Source organism: Cavia porcellus, unplaced genomic scaffold (genome assembly GCF_034190915.1).
Source record: "Cavia porcellus strain 051 isolate PalLab524CR breed Dunkin Hartley unplaced genomic scaffold, mCavPor4.1 scaffold_20, whole genome shotgun sequence".
Lineage (NCBI taxonomy): Eukaryota > Metazoa > Chordata > Mammalia > Rodentia > Caviidae > Cavia > Cavia porcellus.
In genome coordinates this window covers 26454730-26472394 of record NW_026947503.1, presented here as the reverse complement: position 1 = coordinate 26472394, position 17665 = coordinate 26454730, and the positions used below count along the sequence as shown (strand labels likewise).

The 17665-nt window shown below is 34.5% G+C and overlaps 1 protein-coding gene across 4 annotated transcripts in view; it reads left to right on the top strand.

Annotated features, from left to right (window-relative positions):
• Wdr7 (WD repeat domain 7) overlaps positions 1–17665 on the top strand; it is a 369257-nt gene that overhangs the window by 286679 nt on the left and 64913 nt on the right. For all 4 annotated transcript variants that reach the window (XM_063231571.1, XM_013157175.3, XM_063231573.1 and 1 more), the window contains one exon: positions 13201–13300. In XM_063231571.1, the coding sequence (XP_063087641.1) occupies positions 13201–13300 (100 nt within the window). The remainder of the gene's footprint in view (positions 1–13200; positions 13301–17665) is intronic.

The window sequence follows — 17665 nt, the reverse complement described above, 5'->3', positions numbered from 1 at the left end:
ACAAAAGCATGTCATCCATTCAGTATACTTATTAAAAAGTCAAGAAATCAAATGAATTTAAGTGGTATTTAATGATAATCATTATATACTTTTATTTCTGATGAATCCGTGATGTGTCGTCCTCAATTGCTAAATGACCTGAAGTTTTACTCAGTACATTATAAATTTTAACAATTCAAATATAACACTCAATGTTTAATTTTAGAGTTGAAAATTAATGTGACTAATACCTTGATGAATTTTTAATATAAAAATTGCTAACCTCAGTAGTTGATTCCAAAATGAGAAAAAAGCTAGTAACTGAGAAATAGGAATTTTAAAAGTGGAGTTCAGGTGGGTTAACAAAATGAAAAAAATCTTTTTGCTTGTGTGAATCTTCCCAAAATCTCCTCTGAGTGTTCCAGAGCCCATTCCTTTAGTAAGCAGGCACGAATGTGTGCCCGTGGTCTTGTGTGACTCGCTGAGCCACTGAAGGTTGCTCAGCTGCATCAGGTCAGCCCGGCAGCCCCGCAGCCCCTGCCTTCAGAGACCTTGGACTTGGCCTGACAGAAACAGATAAACCCATGAAGTCAGACAGCACAGGGATAAAGGCTGTCCAGGGTGCACAGAGTCCGGATGTTATGATGAGGGACATAAAGGAGGGAGATAGCAATCATGTGTAAGCGGAGAAGATGAGAATTGTTGATGCGTCAGCTAAGTTTTAAAAAATGAGTGACATAGATTTTTTGACTTTTAAAAAATTTTTATTGGTGTGTTTTAGATATACATAAAGATAAAATTCATCACAGGAAATCTGTACCTGTACATAGTGTGTTCTGATTCTTCTTTTTTTCCTGTTCCCTCGCTTCCCTTCAACCCCTTCCCCCCATTTATTTACAAAGGCTTTGTTTCCTTATTTTTCCTTCTATTTTTTGTCCCTTCCTTTCTTTCCATCTACCCTCTCCCTTGTTCCCCTCCTCATTTGACCATTTTATTCCCATTTCCCAATGCTTATTATTTATTTTGGCCCTTATTTACACTTTTGGTGTGTCACAGCAGAAGAAACTGCGGTAATGAAACGTGTGTCCCATTTATTTCACTTAAGAGTATGGTCTGAAGGTACATTCATTTAGCTAGAGATGCCTTGAGCATATCCTTCTTTATGGCAGTCTAGTACTCCATTGTGTTTTTTTAAAAAACACATCTTTATCCATTCATCAGTTGATGGGTATTTAGGCTCTTCCCAAGAGTTAGCTATTATGATCTGTGCCACTATAGACATGATTGTTCATATCACTGTGATGTGATGTTTTTGATTCTTTCAGGAAGGTATCAATAAAAGGAATAGTTATATAAGAGGGAACCTCTAGTTTCAGTGTTTTGAGGAATCTCCACCCTGATTTCTACAGTTGCACCAATCTACACTTCCATCAGCAGTGGAAAAATATATTTTTCCCCCAGTCCTACCAGCATTGTTATTGACTGATTTCTTGACAGTAGCCATTCTTTCTGGAGTGAGATGGAACCTCAGTGTTGTTTTAAATTGCATCTCTTGAATGATAAGTGATATTGATCATTTTTTCATATATTTATTTGCCATTTCTATTTCTTCATCTGAGAAGTATCTATTCATTTCAGATGCCCATTTTTTGAATTGACTTTTTACATTTCAGGGGAGTGGGTCTGATTTTTTAAAAATTTTTTGTGAATGTTAGATATTAATCTGTTATCATTAATATTTGTTTTCTATTAGGTGCAGTGGAATTTGGTGCATATATATTTATGATTATTATGTGTTTCTCTTGGATTGTTTCCTTTACAAGGATGTAGTGACCTTCACTGTCTCTCTTAATCAGTCTTGGCTTAAAATCCACTTTGTCTGCAAATAGAATAGCTACCGCTACTTTTTTTCCTTGTTCCTATCACAGAGTATTATTTTCCATCCTTTGACTTTCTGTACATAAATTTCTTTTTGAATTAAATGTACTTCTTATAGGCAGCATATTGTTGAATCGTGCTTCTTGATCCATTCTGCCAGCCTGTTTCTTTTGACTGATGAATTGAGACTATTTATATTGATGGTTATAATTGATATGTATTCACTCATCCTTGTGATATTACTTTCCTTGTTTTGGTTCCCTTGTTTTCTCCCTTCTATTTAATTACCTACCTTGCCTGTGAATTTATTCTGTTGGGGTTGCAGTCCTCATTATCTCTTTCTAGAATGTCCTTCAGAACATGTTGGAGTTCTGGTTTGGTGGTCATAAATTTCTTTAGTTGTTCTTTGTTATGGAAAGATCTTATTTCTCCATCAATTTTGAGAGACAGTTTTGTGTAACATATCAGTCAGGGCTGGAGGTTGCTTTCTTTTAGGGCTTGAAATACTTCACTCAAGGTCCTCTTAACTTAAGGGTTTTGTTGAGAAGTCTGCTGTTGAGAAGTCTTCTGATGAGCTTTCCTGTATAGGTGATTTGTTTCTTTTCCTAATAATTGTTAAAGCTTTTCTGTTCTTGTGTTGAATCTCTGGATTCTTGACTATATAATGCCTTGGTGTAGATTTTTTTTGATCATGGCTAATTGGAATTCTATGTTCCTCACTTTATGTATATGTCAAATTCTTTCCATGCTTGTAAAGTTTTCTGCCATTACTTCTATGAGCAGGTTTTCTTTTATGTCATTTGCACTAGTTCCTGCTTTATTTTATTGACTCTAATCAGTCTTATGCTATTCTCCTTTGCATCGTCTAGCAGCTGTTGGATTGATCTTTATGGGCCTTGCTAGTCTTAAGAAATCTTTCTTTTCATACTCTCTAACCAGAATCCTGTCTTCTATAGCTGATATTCTGTGCTCATATTGGATCATCCTGCTGCACATGCTTGCAAGGGAAGTTTTAATCTCCTAGATATTTGTTTGAATCTGTTTGATGGATTCCATTTCTTTCCTAAGTTGGCTGCACATGATTTCCAGCAGTTTCCTAAACTCCTCTAGTTTTTAAATCTGTACCTGCTCTAGAGCTACTGCATCTTTCATTATGGTCAGCACCTCCATAGACATCTGAAAAATCATTTCTGATTTGTTTTTTTTTCTAGAGTCTCATTCATCAGCTTTGTTACTTCCACTGTTACCATTTTAGAAAGTCCAGGTGGGTGGCTTTCACATTGTCTTACTGCCTCCTGGGTTTTCCCTTGGTGAGCTGGAAGTTTGAGACTGCATCTTGCTTTCATGTCTTCTGGGAAGACGCACAGCCAGGATGGTGCCGGTGGTAATCTTAAGAATGATTTGGTAAAGTGCAACTTTCAGTTTCAGCTGTTTTCTGTATAATTTGTGGGCATTTTTTTCCCATTAGAATCCTTTCCTCCACTGAGTACGCATTCCTTTAAATCTAATACGTATCAAGATAATTTAAATAAAAGAAATAAGAAATAGACATTGGGAAAACTTTGAAGGTACAAGATACAAAAATTCAAGGTAGAATAAGCAGTTTTGAACGGAATAAAAAAATCTACATAGACAAGTTTATATTTGCAGAGACGGTTTATATTTTCTTAAACTTTGTTATTATGTAGACAGACTGATTGATTTTGCTTTTCAAGTGAAAAGCTGAATCAGCTGTGTTCACCCTAAATGGGCACTTAAAATCCGGTAGGAAATGAACACTGTCTACTTTAGAAGAGTGCATGAGCTCATTTTTAAAGAAACTTCTCTAAACCTGTGGTTTGTTTTCATCCCTTATGGTGATAATAATAAGGGAATGCAAAATAGTTTCTGATAGTAGCTTCCAGTAAAATGTTTAAATTAGTAATCATTTTAAAATATACTTTTGATAACAAATATAGATGTTAGTACTCACAAGTAGAAAGCCCTGTAAGGTATTTCTGGTCCATTTCCCTACTCCCAATAGATGGTTGTCTTTCAGTTTAAAATTTCTTCATATTAAAATAAATCAAAATGAAGTTCTAGACCTTCCATCAGTATTCTATTTCATATTGCTTACCACGCATAGCTGTAGGTCTGCCTAAAATGATAGAGAACCAATATCTGTGTTATGTCTATTAATCAGTTTATGTTAAAGGTAGAATAATTTACAGTTATTATTGGGTTATACTTGCAGATCAGGAGTATTTTAAATACGGAAATTTAAAATATATGGTAGCATTCACTTATTTATTAGCCTGTGATTCCTTAGCACTTATTTGCCCTGGAAAACCAGTAGATTCACTACATTTTATTCATTCATTTTGTGGAATATAGATAAAGAGATGCAGGTGATAATAATGAAAACTAATAAAATCTAAGAACTTACCATGAGCCAGATACTGTTGTAAGTACTTTACCAATATTTTCATGCATTCCAGCCTCCAACAACCATTTGTACTTAATTAGTGTTCCCGTTTTACAGATGAGAATACTGAAGCACAGATAATTCAAGTAATTTGACTAAGTTACAGAATTTATAAGTGCAGAAGTAGATTATCAGATGATTGTTCCTCAGTCACATGCAACACAACCTGAACATACATGCTGGTTTTTTTTATCTTGCTGATAAATGCTGTAATTTATCTTGCAGAAATTCTGTTCCATAAACAGCTCAAAAACCATTTCCAGTCCTGCCTTTAACAGTACACTAGGCTATAGCAAGTCTGGTTGGGAAAAAAGAAATTTAATTACTAACTTCTTACTACGAGATATTTATTTTTTAATTAATTTTATCAGTACTTTCCATATTCATCATATGGAATTTGCACTTGTAGATGATACGCCTCAATTCTTCTTTTTTCTCTTTTCCCTCCCCTCACTTCAACCCTTCTTCCTCTCCTTATTTACAAAAGCTTTGCTTACATTTTTTTCCTTTTCCCTTCCTTCGTTTCCTCCTCCTCCACCCTATTTCCCCTTCTCATTTGAATAATTTCTTTCTATTTCATGATACATGTTATATATCATAATCCTTATTTACACTTTTGGTTTCTCATACTAGAGAAACCCTGAGCTATTTGAACATGCACATCCCATTTATTTCAGTTAAGAGGATGGTCTCAGGGTGTATCCATTTAGCTAGAAATGTCTCAAGTTTATCTTCCTTTATGGCAGACAAGTACTCCATTTCCTTAAAAAAAAATTGTGTGTACTCATTAACCAGATGATGGGCATCTGGGCTGTTTCCAAGCGTTAGCTATTACAAACTGTGCTGCTATTCTTGGGCATATATCATCATGGTATAATGCTGATACAGGTCTTTCAAAAGGGATCAAGAAAGGGAATAAGTGGATCAAATGGAACCTCGGGTTTCAGTTTTTTGAGGAGTTCCACCCTGATTTCTACAGTGGTTTCACCAATCTACATTTCCACCAACAGTGGAGAAATATTTTTTGCCCCCAGACCTGCCAGTATTTGTTACTGATTGATTTCTTGATAGTAGCCACTCTTTCTGGAGTGAGCAACCCCAGGGTTGTTTTAAATTGCATTTCTTGAATGACAAGTGATGTTGATCATTTTTCATATATTTATTTGCCATTCCTATTTCTTCATCTGAGAAGTGTATTCATTTCAGATGCCCATTTTTTGGATTGGTGGTCTGATTAAATTTGGTGGTCTGATTTTTTATGTATATGTATTTTTATATATATTCTAGATATTAGTCCTTTATCTGAGGAATAGCTGCTAGAATTTTTTCCCATTCTGGGTTTTGTCTTCACTATTGATGTTTTAATTTGGTGTGCAAAAACTTTTAATGAGATCCCAGTTGTTGATTCTTTGTGATATTGTCCGTGCAATTGGGGTTTTGTTCATATAGTCTTTGCTTATACCAGTGTCTTCAAGAGTTATACCTATTCTATTTTGCAGCAAATTTAGTGAGAAAATATTCTTTGACTGGCTTACACTGCGTAGGAGTCTGATTGGAAAGTAGTGTCTCTCAAATTTTACAGACCTCCACCAGATGACTTAAGGACTTTCGTCTTTGTCTTTTTATCTGATGTCCTGCACTGGAACAAAGAACTTTTAGAACATACTTCCCCACTTTCCAATATTCATAACCCCAAAACAAAGGTGACCCGGAGCTGTTATCTTCCTCATAAACTTTCCATATGTACAAATCTTTCAAATAAATGAGCAGCATAAAGGCCAGGAATTTGTTGATAGGGGTGGTATAGGGCTGTGTTTGGTAAAGCACCTCTTCCTGCGAGAACCACCTGCTTCCCTGAGTACAACTGTGACAGCTCTGAGGGCTGTTGACCAATACTCAAAAGACTTATTCCTGAATCATCTGGACTTAATACCTCATTTGCATGACCCTTAGAAGCTTTCTTTGGCATCTTGTACTTTACAGCCAAGGGCACTAGGGTGGTTGATTAACACTGATACCTTCTGGAAGTCAAAATGACCTATACATTGCTGCCCTACAGAAGTCCTATCATTCCTTCCTGTGTAATCAGTTTGCTTGTGGTCTGGGCTCTAATATTTTTCCATGGCTCATTGTGAACTCATGAATATTTCATTTTGCATCTGGTATACATAATGCATTGGAGGATGCAGTGTGTAGTTGATTATATTTTAAATAAATTTTTATATTAATAATGAAATCTGCATATACATCCTGTAGTTTGTTTGTATGAGACAGGGTCTCATTGTGTAGTTCAAACTGGTCTTGAACTTAATTAGATGTAGGCCAGGCTGGCCTTGAACTCCCAGTGATTGTCCTGCATCAGCCTCCTAAGTGCTGGGATTACAGGTGTACACTACCATGCCTCATCCTATAGAATATAATCAAGTAATCAATCTAGCAAACATAATTTGTGCAAGTTAAAACCAAAAAAGTAGTATCATTGTTTCTTTGTGCTGACAAAAAAGATATAAGAAGTTTAATGTCACCAGGTGGGATACTTTTTTGGTGAGAATTTAAGGAAATTTGGCATTGCCCATAGAAGTTTAAAATGTACATATTCTTTGATCTAACCTTGCTGAATCGATCCTATAAAAATGCAGATTTATGTATATAAAGATCCAAGTATGCAATGTAATTTAATTACCCACCAGAAAAAAGTTAAATAGTAGAATGCACATTACAGAAATACAGTACAGATATGATAGAGAATTAAATGACCTAAAATCCATGTGTATTAGCAGAAAGGATGTCCTGTGAAGTAGTAAAGTGACATCATTTTTGCATTAAAAGTTGGGAGAAACTTTGAGAAAGTCCTACAAATTTTTAGCAGTTGTTACTCTTGTTGAGGAGCAGCATGAAGGGAAAGATTCTCTCCTTTTTTTATAAAAATTATTTTAATTTTTTCACTTTTGTCCACATTTATGAAGTAGGGTGTGATCATTTGATATAAGCATATGAATATAATGCTTAGTGATCAAACCAGGGTTATCATTGGCAGCTATTGAAACACTTTTTACACTTAATGGCTTATAATCTTTGTACAGATTTGTAGATACAGTGTTTTACTGAAGTACGTGTACATAGTATGTACTAATCAAATCAGAGTAATTAATGCTTGTATCACTCTATCATTATTTTGTGGATGGAGCCTTTTATTCACAGAAGACATAATATGTTATTGTGCACTGTTGTCATTCCAATGTGTTGTAGAACACAAAAACTTAGGATTGTTTCAACCTAACTGTATTTTGATACCCATTATCCAAGATGCTTCTACTCTGTCTGTCCCTTACCTTTCCTAGCCTTTAGTAATCAGTATGCTACATCCAAATCAATATTCTTAGTCCCACATATGAAAGAATATATAGTATTTATGTTTCTGTTTCTAACCTACTTCACTTAACATAATATCCTCTGGTTCCTGTGTTCCAAATGATAGGATATCATTCTTTTTTGTGGTTGAATAATGTTTGATAGCATAACACACACACTTGCACACACACATGCACGCATCCCTCACATTTTCTTTATTAATACACCTCTTAATGGGCAGTTAGGTTGATTCCATAACTTAGCTATTATGAATAGTGGTAAGATAAAAATAAACCTGAGTGTACAGGTATCTCTTTGGAATGTTGATTTCATTTACTTTATATATATACTTAAAAGCAGGATAGTTTATAGATGTATTTTTAGTTTTTTGAAGAACCTTCAAAGTAGTCTCTGTAATGACTGTGCCAGTTTGTATTCCCACCAACAATTTATAAAAGTGCCCTTTTCTCCACATTCTCAAACAAATAAACAGTATTTGCTTTGTTTTGTTTCATTTAATCTTTTTGATGCTATTCTGACATAGGCAATATCTCATTGTGTTTTATTAATTGGTACTTTTTAAATTTAATTGATTCATAAAAATACTAAAATGTTGCCATATTAATGGAATACCATGTGATATTTCAATGGACATATTGTGTGATGTTTAAGAGAAAACATATCTTTCCCCTTGAACATTAATGTGTGCATGTTCCTCTGTGTGTTACTGGGCTTGAACCCAGAGTCTTACGTATGCTAAGTGAATGATCTAATGCTGAGCTGCATCCCCAGCTCTGATCATTTCTTTATGGTGAAAACATTCAGAAGATTTACTTTAAATCAGTATATAGATTAAAACTATATATTAATTTAAACATTTTCTAATTATATATTTTTATAGTTATCATATTTTTCTAAGTACATATTACTTTAATACTTTTTGAAGAAAATCAGTCAAATGTTTGTGAAGCATTTTAAGTCATGACTAAAAACTAGAATAAGAATAGCTCATAACTCCTCAGTTACTTATAAAAATACACATACAAAAGTAATGGCTATATATATATAGATAGAACTGAGTAAAGGTTAACTGCATGTAGTAATCACTATAGTCAGTGAATTGCATATGTATTTGGGGAGGCAAGATAATTATATTTCATTCCATACATCCATAAATTTAAAGTGGCTTCATGTTAAGCTGGAGTTAATTTTGAATTAATCAAAGAGTGTTTCTTACTGCATATTCATGCTCAAGGATATGATACATGGAGGTGATTGAACATGATCAGATCATTGTAGGTTACAAAGTCAGAGTAAAAGCAGTTTTGTAGATTCCTTTTTCCCAAAGTATGTTATTGTTGAAGTTGCATGATTTCCTTTTTCTATCTTTTCTAAATTTACTTTTTAAATTGACATTTTTTAAATTTGAGGGCCATTTTTAATAATGATTAAATGTCTGTCAATTCAAAGGGAACTGTATATACAGAGTAAGATAGTTAAAGGGGTCATAGGTACTGGATTCTTAGAAAACTCCCAAAGCAAGTGCTTAGCTATACAGTAGACTTGTATGCCAGAATGGATTCAATTCATGTTTGTATTTCAAATCACAAGCCATCCCTTTTGGGTGTGGGTACACCCCAGTGCTTATGAATATTTGAAGTCACAAATGTGGCTTGAGAAAAATGGATTAAACCCTTCTTTCCAATAACCTATTTAGTGCTTAATAATGATTAATAAGGAAATATTTCTTTGAATTTATGCTTTGTGTGATAATATGCTTACTGAAATTTATGTGCGGTGACACCAATACTTGACAAATTCTTCAAATCATTTTTATTTCTAGAAAAATATTTATGCCAAAAATATATTGTATTGTTTATAATCTTATTTAATTATTTATATTTGCCTTCTTGCATTTCAGCCCATATAATCTTTTCTAGCTCCCTTAGGTAGAATTTGTTTTGTAATTGTCAGTCTTGTGCTAATGTACCTAAGCTCCAGGGGCCTTTATAGATAATTTCTGGTAACTCTGCAGTTGTCTGTGGTAAAAATACATTTTTAAAAAAATTTATTGGGCAGTACCTTTATTCTTTGATTTCTGTCTTTTTTGAGCAGTTTTTGTTTCTTTTATGTTCATCTCAGTTGTTATTTTAGAGTCTATAAAATATTCACTGATCTTAAAAATCTATGGTTAGCATAGAATATACTCTCGTCGTTGAAGGAGAAATATAGTATTTTAATTTTACTTCGTTAAATTTCTTATTATTACCTCCCATTTTCTTGGACTGTAATTGCATATTTATATACCAAAAAAGACAAAGTCTCTTTTGCAGGGAAGCAAGCTATAAAAAAAAAAAAAATTATAGGCCAATATATCAGAGGATGTTGGGTTAAAGAGTAGTGGGGGGCTGCTGTCTTACATAGGGCGTGCTACAGAAGGAAGTTATCAAGATGACCTTACAGCAGACCTACATAAGGTGAGAGCATGGGTAACAGAGGGACTGGGCTGGTGAAATTTGAAGCAGAGGGAGCAGCAGATGTTAAGGCCTGCAGTGGGAACTCTCTGGGTGTGTCCCTGGAAGTACAAGACCACTGGCCTCGAGCACAGTGAGCAAAGGGAAAAGGAGGTCAAGTCCGAATTGTGTCCGGGCTTTGAAGCATGGCTGTGAACAGAAGAGAGAAGTGATGTGGTTCGCGGTTGACCAGGATCCTCTTGGCTCTATGTGGGCCATAACAAAATTATGGAGATCAGCAATGTTAAACTTTTTGGGTGAAGACCACTCGGCCCCAACAAAAAAATATGTGCTATATCATTGCTCAAATACATTTTATTCTTTCACTTGCTTGATAATATCTTCTCTGATTACAAGGAGTATTCTTTTGGCCCATCTAGTAGAGGAGTACTGTTGTACAAACTCAAAAGATTTCTTACCAACTTGTCCAAGAGATGGTACCAAAGCAACATCTTAGCAGCATTATGAACTGGAGGCTAAGGTACCATTTCCGGACATTCAGCATACATAAACCTTTACTCTGAAGCCAAATTTTAAAGGAGCACAAGACTCTTGTGGGATTAGGTCAAGACTAGAAGAGTATTAAAACTATTATGGACCCTCCTTTACCTTCAGGAGTGTGGCCAAATAATGCATAGTTCACCATCCTTAATCTTGACAGCTCCCAAATGAAGAGCTGGTTTCAGAGGAGAGTAATCTTGGGGTATAGGGGACCCTAGAGGCCTCCACAGCAAATGATCCTTGTGAAGTGCCTGTGAACAAACCACAGACTTCTGTGAAGAGAATCAAGAATAAAGGGTTAAATAAGATATTCTAAAATTAAAAAAAGAAAACTAGCTGTAAGTCCTGACTGTCCAACATACTTTCTGATGTTGTTTAGTATTAGTCTAGTAGTAAATTACAAAGAATGAAGAATGCAGACCTGTAATATATGATCCTTTCAGGCAGACTAAAGATTTGATACCAAGAATAGATTTGATCTATTTTTTCTCTCATAAATAATGGTGTTTGTAGGTAATATAGAAGGATGAAGTAGATATCCAGAGCATATAAAATTGGCAGTGTAACAAGAACAAGAACTCTTTCTGTTATAACTAAGACTTTATCAAAAAATGTATTGTACCAATATTTTGTTTTGAAAAGGTTTATTTTGAAGGTGATATTATTAGATTTTCTTCAGTATTCAGAAGAATTTTGGTGGTGTGCCTGTTAAATTTGCACAGATGAAAGAGAAAATACCACCCCTAATTTTATCTCTCTGTGGCCATTAACCTTCATAGAAATAGTATTTGTTAAAATACTGATTATTAAATTCTATGTTTTCTAATAATATGTAAATCACATTGGGTATTTGTGTATGGAGATAGGTATCAATATTGATGTGTCTATAAGTACCGTAGTGTCAAATACTGAAGCTACTGTAATTATCAAATTTCAGAAACCTCTTCCAAGTCATTTTCATTTTCAAATGTAAGAACATTAGGTTTTGAATGCTGATTCCCAGCCTGTCAAGCTGGAGTAGTATGGTACTTCTGACCGGAAAAGCTTCGTGCAACTAATCTATTACTATACTAACATTTAATATGAGGAATGTTATGGGAACTTTCTGTACCCTTCCTTCCCTCAGCTTATAATCTGTGGAGGATAACGCCATTCCTCACATAGCAGAACCCAGCAGGATACTCTATAGCATCCTCCATGTAACTGAAACCAAAGCACTGAGCTTCCACTAATGGGAAAGAAGTTGGTCATTGCGCAAGGCTTAGAGATTGGACAAAAAAATATTTTTAATCCATTACTTGGTAACTGAAAGTTTTAAAATAGCTTCTTTTCCAGATTTATGAAATGAGTATGCAGGGTAGAAGGTCTGCAGTTGCCAAAATGACCATGTCACAATATGCCTGATCACATATTCAAACATCTTTTAGCTTTCAGCCCTCTCCCTAGAACTTCAGAGTGCTGTCTCATGGCCCAGTCGTCTTTTACTCTGTATCTATCGTAAGAAAGCATTAGAGAAAGGATGTTTTACTTTGTCCTTTTCCCTTAAGAAAAAAAAAAACAAAAAAACTATAAAAGTTTGTTTTGCCATATGGAGCCAGAGGTGAAAACAAGTATCCCAGAACTGATTCAAAATTTTCACAGATATTTAGGGTTAGGCGGCGGTTCCTTTCCGCAGCTCACACTGAGACCATAGGACAGGTGAATGGGAAGTGCACTTGAAATTATTTGAAGGTATAAAATCCTACCTGATTCATATGTCTAATAATTTTTTTTTACTTTCAGACTCTAGCTATATGAATATGAAACCAGTATGAATAAACATAAATCAGAAATTCAAATAATTGAGCCATAAAAACTAATCTAGAAAAAATAAAAATAAATGATATATCAGCTTTTTACACCTTGAAACCATCTTCCCTAAGTTCTGTTTTTTCGCAGTGCAAAATAAGTATCAAAAGTGCTTATTCATACTGCCTGTAGCCTGAGTCATTACTTAGATAAACTGGTATTTGTGGAAAAACCTAGACAATTTGCAAGATAAATTTCTGGTGGATAGTTCTCTAATTTTATTCTAAATTACTAAAAGACTTCAGACATAATATTTATATAGCCTTTTGTGATCATTCAGTTATGAAGTATATTTTACTACATAATATATTAATAAGCTATGAGACATAATTAAGTTTAGTGTCACAAAACTAATTTCAGATTTAATCTTTTTTGTATTTAACTTTATTGTTCAAAAAATTTAAGAGTGTTTGTGAATTATGAATTGTTTTCTACTCAAGATAACTATTAACATACCTAGTAATATTTTATATCAATTTTCCTTCTGTTGATTTTTAAAAATTACTGAAATGAAATATTTTTGAAGTTTACATACATTATGTTTATTTGGAAATGCATATCAGAACTGACTTTCATCTCTGAAGTGTATTCCCATCCAATTCCATGTGCAGGCCATCTCAACTGGTTTTTTTTGTTTTGGTTTTTGTTGTGTAATGTTCGATTCAGGTTCTACATGGTCAGCTATTATGAGCGGAGTCACAGAATAGCAGTTGGAGCACGCCATGGTTCAGTGGCCCTGTACGACATCCGGACTGGAAAATGTCAGGTAAATAAATCATCATGCCTTCCTCTCCATAAAGTGTGGAAGTTATTGAAAGGAGAGGGAGACTAGCACTTCACCAGTTGACGTGCTGAGCTGCTGGAACATTATGGATAATGCTAAAGGGATCAATAGTTTAATGAAGGACTCAAAGAATATAGAGCCCCACTGTGTTTATTCACTAGGAATGAAGGGCTGCCGGCCGCATTCACAATAGAGCCCAGAGTATGCTGCCGTCACTCTCAAAGGACACTGCAGTGTATCTCTTATTTTTTTAAAACAAAGTTTCCTGATTTTCTTATTTTTGTTGTGTGTTTTCTGAGAAAAGTTTGATGATGCATTGTTCTGATTTGATGGTTAAATGAAAGTTAATTTTCTGTCTATGTAAAACAATTTGTTTAGATGATAACTGGTTTTTAATTGTAATAGGATTCATAAAACGAAGAAACCACAATCGCATTTAATGCAGCTCTATTAAAAAGTAATTTATGTTCTCGGGCTGGAGATTTAGCTCAGCGGCATAAGCGCCTGCCTTGCAAGCAGGCAGTCATGAGTTCGATCCCTGGTACCGATAAAAAGGAAAAAGACCAAAAAAAAGTAATTTATGTTCTTTCAAATGATATGTTACATTTATACTTTGCTAATTCCTTACTATTTTTTAAAAATTCATCTTGATTTTAATTTTGATTGCTTGATTCTCAAAATATACTTGTTGCTAGACAGGACAAGTCTAGTCCTACTTTAGATACAAAAGAATTATAGCTCAGAGCTTTAAATCACCTTACCCCAGAGTTACATTGTTGTCTAATAACAAAACCAGGGTTGGGCTCTACCATGATTATGATAAACTCATAATGTTCATGATATTGCATCCAGTCATAGCTTCTTATGTTTCATTTTAACATTTGTTAATGCAGAATATTCTGCTCCATTGTAGTATTAGCAGTTTGCAGAAGGGCTGCGAAGAAATTCATCAGGATGTGGTTAAAATTTTAGTTTGTCTCTTAAATTTAATGAATTTTTAAGTAATTCTCCAAAAACTTTCTTGGCAGGTTTCCACAACATTGTTCTAAAAGATGGTCAGAAGTATTGGGGGGTAAAATTGTTAGGAATCAGACAAATTCAGGGGATGTGATTTGAATGTTAAAAATCTTTGTGTGTGCCTTGGAGTCACTCTTGTATGACTGCATTGTGGGTTTCCTAGGACTATGAAGGGTACGTGCCACTTGCTGTGCTTGTGAAACTGTCGCGTTCAGTTGGCGTGTGTGATAACTCCCTCTGTCCAACTTCAGCCACCACCATGGATGGCCATATTCTTTAGCTTGAGTTCTCAGCGACAACAATGAAACCACTTTCAGAAGGGATATAAATTTTCAAATAGTATTTTTAGAATCTCTTATGACAGTTTATGTTACCCTTTTAAATTTTTAAGTTCATTTTTAGAAAACTGATACATATGTACTGATGATGTATATAGTATGTGATATTTCAATACATGTGTCCTTGTTTTAGATTCAAAACAGGTTAAACTTATGTGCATCTTCAGTGTTTCTTTCTTTAGGAAGAAAATATTCAAACGGGCGTGGTGGTGCACATCTGTAAGCCCAGCGCTCAGGAGGCCAAGTTAGGAGGATCACTTTGAGTTCAAGGTGTGCCTAGGCTACATAGTGAGCCCAGGCCAGCCTGAACTACATAAAAATACCGTGTGTCAAACAAACAAACAACAACAAAAATCCAGATAATAATCAAAATCCTTTCTTCTAGCTTTTTGAAATGTATAGTACAATGTTATCAGGGCTTTAATTACCTTACTCTTATTTTAGGCACCAACTATGTAGAACCCACCAGATCTTGCTTCTCCCTAACTGAAACCTAGACTCCACTGATCACCCTTTCCCCCACCTTTTCCTTCCCCTTCTTACCCCACCCCACCTCTGGTAACAAACACAATTTTTAAGATTCTTTAAAGTTGTAATGCATTTCTGCAGTAGACTTGACAGGAATGAGTCACAAATGTCTACAAGGCAAAGACAAAAAAATGAGACTTCATCAAACTTCTTCAAAAACAGAATAATAAAGTAAGAAAATCTAGAGAAGACTGTGAACAGCTAAGTGCAATTGCTACCAGCAGAAAAGTGAGCTCAGGGAGCCCACCTAAAAACAGAGTAAGGGAACAGGAGTTACACACTCAGGAGAAAGTACCACACTGCTCGTAGATGTACAGTTCTGTCCATTTTTCCTTCTGCTAAGAGCTCTCAGTGGTGATCTTGGAAACATGCAATAATAATTAATTGGAATACCTGTTTCTTTTCAGTGAGTCAATGTATATTTATCAAAGGCAATCTTTCTTAAAAGGAATTTGTAATACCATTCATATTCCATCTTATTTTCAATACATCATTGTAGAATATTCAGGTATTTGATGTCCTCATGATTTTTTTCTATCGCATATTCTTAATTTTGGTACCCAGAATTATCCTTAGTGTTATAGAGGTAAATAGCCTGCACCTTCCAATATGTAAAAGACAAATGTACATTTTCCTTTCCTCATTCAGAACATAGAACAAAACTAAAGGTCTAAGATTAATCTAAGCTATTCTTTTTTTTTTTTTTTATTTAAGAGGAAAAAGAGAAAAACACAAAACAAAACAAAGCAGTGTAAGGTTACACATAATACAGAACTACAAAAAAAAAACATAACAGTAAGAAATCACCTGTTAATAGATTACATATTATCATCTTGGAAATAGTTGCTCAAATCACAGTATCAAAGAATACAAAGTAGACATTCAAACAGAGAGACTGCAAACAGCTGTGTTCAATGATCCAAAAACATTAATATAGTCAGCTATTTACCATCCCTAAACACACTTGCTGTTATATCCGTTAGAGCTCTTTTTTTTTTTCCCTCCCTCTCTTTTTTACAACAAAATTTACACATTTTGGATTTTATTACTCCTTAGTTCTTATTACTTTTTTGGGGGGGAGAATAAAGTCAAATATGGCAAAACAAAGCTGTAAGTCAAAACCAAGGATAGACATAGCACATGATGTAGAACAGAGTACAAGGTTATTAACAATGGTTATCAACATTGTCTCATGTTTCCTTAAAAGGAATTGTCTATCTCATTAGATATTATAAAGTTGGACAAAACAGTGGAGAACAAGACCAATAAAACTTAGGCATTGTGAACATTACAGGACTTCCAAAGGAGACAATAGTCAAACCAGAATGGGCATCTTTGTGAATCTTATTGCCTTCAAATTAGTTGCCTATACCCTCAGACTTGCTACTATCGCACAGAATGGAACAGAGTCTAATCAGTCAAAACAAGATCTTGGGAGTATTACAGGACTTCAGAACAAGTTAATAGGAGATCAAAAAGAGTTACTACTATATATCCTAATTTTTTAAATTTTTCCCTTAATTAAAATAAACATAAGAAATAGCTAAATAATTTTTTTAAAGAATAGTAGTTACCATAGTGTCTGTCTTTTTCCTTAAAATATTTGGATAAAACTTCATATACTATAGCTTCAAATATTTCCATATCAAAAAGCCCAGAATAAAGCCTTTCTAATTAATAAGTGAAAATTTTATAAGGCTTCAAGGCCACATAATGGGGAATCGTGATTATCACATATTTTTATATATTTGAATCATTACTTACATTAGGGAAACTATTCGGTATTCATACATGCGAGATTGATTTATTTCACTTATGAGTATGGTCTCAAGCTGCGCCCATTTATTGATAAATGTCTCAATGTGATCCTTCTTTATAGCTGAGTAATACTCCATTGTATAGAAATACCACAACTTTTTTATCCATTCCTCAGTTGATGGACACTTGGGTTGTTTCCAAGATCTGGCGATTACAAATTGTGCTGCTATAAACATAGGTGCACATATATCCCTGTGGTATGATGCTTTCAGTTCTTCTGGGAATATGCCTAGAAGTGGAATAGCTGGAATAAATGGGATTTCCAATCCCAACTTTTTGAGAAACCTCCAGACAGACCTCCACAAAGGCTGTACCAGTCTACACTCCCACCAACAGTGCAGGAGAGTTCCTTTTTCCCCACAGCCTCTCCAGCATTTGAATCTAAGCTATTCTTTCCAGTTACTGTTTTTATCCAGTGACAATGAAATCTTAAGAGAGACTCTTAATTATTTTATTGGTATTAGAATATTTGAAATAAGTGAGCCAATAGTAGCTCAGAGAATCTAAGTAGAGATACCATATTTAGAAGGATGTTTTACACAGTAAATCAAAGGATCATTTTGAACTAGGATAGAGGAAAAAATCTTTTGAGGAATCTCTTCGAATCAGTTGCAGAAAATGGAAACTTTTTTCTAGTATGAGCTTA